The following is a 4,888-nucleotide window of genomic DNA, read 5'->3' as shown; positions in this document are numbered from 1 at the left end:
AAATATCTCCCCGCATATATGCAGATTACAAGCGATGCACTAAACAGAATGCAAGGTGGCGATAAATGTCACAAGGAAAACAGCCGGGTGGGAAGGCGGGACCCGCCTGCCATCTTGGCTTAAAGAACACATTCCACACCCCAGCCCAAGGGCGAGGCTTCTACACACATCTCCTTGGGTCCTCAAGGGCCACCCGTGTCGGCGTTCTGATCACCTCTCTTCGTAGGTGTGTGTGTGCACACGGAGAGGCCAGCCAGCAAGCAGAGGCATGGTTTCTCAGGAGCCGTTCACCTTACTCACTTCTGCCACAGGACTCTCACTAAGCCTGGTGCTCACTGACTAGGCTAGGCAGGCCGGCCAGGGAGTCCTAGGCATCCTCCTGTCGCCACCTCATGCTGGGGATGAGGTGAGAGGCGCAGCCATACAGCACACGGCAGCTGCCTCGAGCACAGATCGACTCCAGACAAGACGCTCTCTAACCAGACCCTGGAATCTGGCATTCATTTGCTTTTAAAGAGGGCGGCACAAGGGGCCAGTGAGGTGGCTCGGCAGGTAAAGGTGCTTGCTGCCAAGCCTGAGGACCTGAGTTCAAATCCCCAGCACCCACATGGAGGAAGGAAAAAGAGAAGCAACTCCGGCAAATTGTCCTCTGACGTCCACATATGCTCCATAGTACACGCGCTACCCATAAAAAGGGAAAGCTACTTCACTCCGGCCCATGTTTACCCTCTGTTCTCGAGAAGCCTTCGGACAACCTTCCATGTTTGTGTCTTCCGGATCCAGCAATGAAACCTCAAGGCTATGGATCCTTGGATGGTTGTTGAGAAAAACAGAGCTGCACAGCAAAGCAGCTATTAAAAAAATCCCGTACAAAATCCCAGGGAACCATCCCGGCCCGCTCGCTTATCCACACAGAAGGTGTGCAGATCCGCCCACCGGCTGGGAGCCGAGGGAGGGGCTTTCTTTCCGGTCTCCTTGGAGGCTTATTAGTTGTGCTTTATTGATGAGAACATATTCAAATGTCGGAGTTAACCAGAAAGGAGGCGTGAATGCAGACCTGGCTGGGACTCCACCTCCAGGGCCCCCCTCCCCCCGCGTGGCACTCCACTCTCTGGGGAGCAGGCAGCACTTGGGCTGCTGTTTGCCTGTGCACACACGTCTGCACAGGCTCATGCACGCATCGTCGATGCCCAAGACGGAGCGCACGTGCACATAGGCGGTTAGGACTCGGTGTTCCCACATGTGACCATCCGTACGGGGGGGCCCACTCTGCCTGTGTAATGGGGTGCCACGTGCCTGTGTGCGCATGTCTGCGCTCTCTCCTGGGAGCTCCTGGGCTGGCATCTCCCTTCTCAGCCTGAGGATGGAGACGGCCTGTGCTTGGCCTGAGGTGCTGACGGAGAGCAGGAGGGCCTGCCATGTAGGAGTCAGAGCCCCGAGGGACTCTGGAGCAGGGTCCTCCTCCCTAGCTACAGCCTGGGCCACCCAGCTCGAAGGGCGGGATCAGACAGGGATCAGCTTGCCATGGGAGAGCGAGCTGTGAGCTGGACGTTCAGCTGGGTGCAGTCGGTCCCTGCTGCCTAAAATCTAAGCTGATTTGGATGCTGCCCTGGTACCTTCACTCTGAACATCCTGGCGGTTTCTGGGGTGAGCCAGGAGATAGAGACACCCCGTCTACACTTCCCAGAGGGCCCTGCACCAGGCCCAGAGGACAAGGCAATGAAGAGTTCAGCCACTGGCCAGCACTGGCCACCCCAGCTGAGTGTGGCCAGAGGTGGTAGGGGCAGCGGGAGGGCCCTGGCAGGGGCACTGGAGGCCGGGACACAGCAAATCCTGTTACCTTCTGGCTGTCACCATGGCACTAATTCCTTGAAGTGAGTCATTAGCAGCTTAAGACCCATTTATCAGTGGGTGCCCACTGAGGAGCTGGTAGAAGCTGGGGGCTGCCAGAAGTGTAATTTTTTCTGGCCCAGGGGCTCCCGGGCCAAGCCGGAGCATTTCCAGCAAGCTGCCTCATTTCCACTCTCTCGAAGGCATGTGAAGAGGGTGTGTGTGGCAGAGAGGGACACGTGACCAGGTGCCTTGTCTCTCAGACCAGCCCAGACACATTCCCGACCCAGACCCTCCCCTTTCCACCTCTGCCCAAGAAAACCTGTGCAGATGGCTAGGCCCGGTGCTGGCCCTTGCAGAGGGAGCTGGCAAGGCAGGGTTACTCTCTGGACTTAGAGGCCTTGGGCAGGGAGAGGCAGGTGGAGAGACTGAGGCGGGGAGGAGACACCCAGCCTGGAGGGACAGCACACGAGCGTTTCCCCGACCCATCTACCTCTGCACGTCTGAGCAGGCCGGCCTGGTGCCCAGCAGAGCACTGTGGATGGTGTGGTGAGGCCTGGGCAGCAAGGTAGCTTGGTGCCTTGGACACAGTCAGGGGACATGCGATAAAGATAACAATTTATTTCATTAGGCTGAGGCTGTGGATTCGGGCCACAGCCTGGGAGTCAAAGTGACACAAGCATCCAAGCACGTGGGACTGGGGGTGGCATGGGGCACCTTGGGAAGTGTAGGAAAGGGACCCTGAACAGGGCCGGGGGTGGAGTCCCAGTGCTCAGGTCAAGAGAGAGTGGTGGGGTGTGATCTGGCTTGCTCATCCCACAGCTGCTTCTGCTGGCCAGGGTCAAGGACTCAGTGGCTGCTTGAGCAGAGGCCACAGCTAGTGTTTGTGAAAGGATGGGTGGGGTGACTCTGTGGGAGGTGGAGGGCTAGGCCAAGGTCGGGGCTGCAGTCTGAGAGGCTGCGGGTTGAGGCTAGGCGGAGGTCCAGCGGCTACGGCGTGAGCTGCTCTCGGGAGCGGCTACATGGCAGTCTGCCGGCTGAAGGGCTCCATAGTGAGCACGCTGAGGAAGGCTCTCGGGAGCGGCTACATGGCGGTCTGCCGGCTGAAGAGCTCTATGGTGAGCGCGCTGAGGAAGGCGGGAATGCTGTCCTGCTGCAGCAGGTGCAGCTCAACGAGCTCCGGCACGGACCGAGAGAACTCCGTCTCCAGCAGCTGCATCTTGGAGCCCGAGGGTCCTGTGGCCTGCAGGAGGAGAGAGAGGGCGTCAGCGTGGCTGCTGGGCAGGTGCCCGCCCCCGTCCTCACATGCTCCTCGGTGGGGGGGGGAGGGGCAGGGACCGCTGTGCTGCCTGCCACCAGGAGTGCAGCCCGGGCTACAGGGGCACTGGCTTGCTTCTGCCCACTGTCCAAAGTTCAAGGTCATCAGCTGAGGTTCAGGACAGGCAGACAGCCCTGCCCCAAGGCTATCCCAACTACCACCAGCATGGATTCCTGGGGACCTGCACTCTCGACACAGGCTCTCCAGCTCTTACCTGCCTGACCCAGGGGGGGTGAAGCAAGCTCAGAGCGCCTTCCAGACTGGGAAGCCAGGATGCTGGGTGTCGGTGGAGGTTTGGCCCTGGCATGGTGGACTCTGGAGCCCAGAGTGGCTCCTGTCCTGTTGTCACTTGTAAGTGAAGGGAGGATGCAGTGGCTTTCCGACTGCTGTGACGGGGGGGGGGGGGGGGGGGGGGGGGGGGGGGGGGGGGGCGGGGTACAGTTTGGAGACACAGCTGCGGGGGAGCACAGCTCCTTCCCTGGGCCTGCCTAGGGTATCTGGCCGTCTGGGCAAGCTGCCCTGTCACCATGCAGGCTGGGCTGGGAGAAGCAGCCAGAGGCACTGGGCCTTCCTGTCCTCCCAACTTTCCCAGCTCTCACACATCCTGGGGCTCCTAAGCCACGGGTTCAGCATGGCCAAGATGTAGAAGGGCTGCCTGGGTAGGAGAGAAGAGGTTCTGCTTGAAGGCCAGGCACTAAGTGACACACGCCTTTAATCCCGGCACTCGAGAGGCAGAAGCAGGTGGATCTTAGTGAGTTCGAGGCCAGCCTGGTCTACAAAGTGAGTTCAGGACAGCTGGCGCTCTGTTACACAGAGAAACCCTGTCTTGAAAAACAAAAAAACAAACAAACAAACACAAAAAAAAAAAAAGAAGAGGAGGAGGAGGAAGAAGAAGAGGAAGAAAAAGAAGCACCACAATGCACACAGGAGCACTCCCAAACCTCAGGTGTGGACAAACCCAGCAAACCCAGAGTCCACCCCACTCAGCCAGAGAGGCCCAATTAGGAGCTGGCCACAGGTCAGACTGGATGGTTCTCCAAGCAAGAAACATAGGGTCTGATAAAGCAGACGAGCTTAGGGGGTCCCCAGGGGGACGGAAGTCGGGCTGTTGGGACAGCCATCCTAAGCCATCTCATGGGGGAGGATGAGAAATCAGAACGCCCGTGCGCTGGCAGCAGGAAGCCCAGCTACTGTGGAAAAGCCTGGCAATTCCTCCGCCTGGACCATGTTATCAATGTGCACCCAGGACAACTCAACACACACATGCACACCAAGACGAACATCAAATGTCCACAGTGACATGATTCGAAATGGCCTGAAGGATGCAGGAATCTGCGAGGGCAGCTTAGCTACATACATAAAGGTAACCATGAAAAGGGACAGCATGAGGTATGACAGCTCAGGGCCAGCTGAACACGGGAGTCTGTTTAGATGATGTTTACACGAGGCATCTATAGAGGCGCCACGGCGGAGGCAGGAGGCCAGCTGGTGTGTATCAGGGTGAGAGAGGTAGGGAGTGCCTGCTTTGGTGACAGTGTGTCTCTGTGGGTTAGCCTGTGCCAACGAACGCACAGTGGATGTGTTAATGAGAACCATCATGTGGCCGTGCTGCAGCCGCGGCAGGGACGTCTGTTCTGAAAGGCCCCTCCTGCCAGCGGCTCTGCAGGGGCCCGCTCCCAGGAGCCGCACAGGTGGCCAGGCTGCTCCCGCAGGTCTGGCGGCCAGGCTGCTCCCGCAGGT

At 59.0% G+C, this 4,888-nt stretch overlaps 1 protein-coding gene across 5 annotated transcripts in view; it reads right to left on the bottom strand.

Moving 5' to 3' along the window:
* Positions 1-2,431: 2,431 nt before the first annotated feature.
* The window catches only part of Mad1l1 (mitotic arrest deficient 1 like 1), a 299,318-nt gene continuing 296,861 nt past the window's right edge, over positions 2,432-4,888 (bottom strand). For all 5 annotated transcript variants that reach the window (XM_055598665.1, XM_055598664.1, XM_055598666.1 and 2 more), the window contains one exon: positions 2,432-3,073. In XM_055598665.1, the coding sequence (XP_055454640.1) occupies positions 2,915-3,073 (159 nt within the window). In that variant the 3' untranslated portion in view covers positions 2,432-2,914. The remainder of the gene's footprint in view (positions 3,074-4,888) is intronic.

Source organism: Psammomys obesus, unplaced genomic scaffold (assembly GCF_907164565.1).
Source record: "Psammomys obesus unplaced genomic scaffold, mPsaObe1.curated_primary_1811, whole genome shotgun sequence".
In the NCBI taxonomy this organism is placed as follows: Eukaryota; Metazoa; Chordata; class Mammalia; order Rodentia; family Muridae; genus Psammomys; species Psammomys obesus.
The sequence above is the reverse complement of the archived record's forward strand: the minus strand, read 5'-3'. Positions and strand labels throughout refer to the sequence as shown.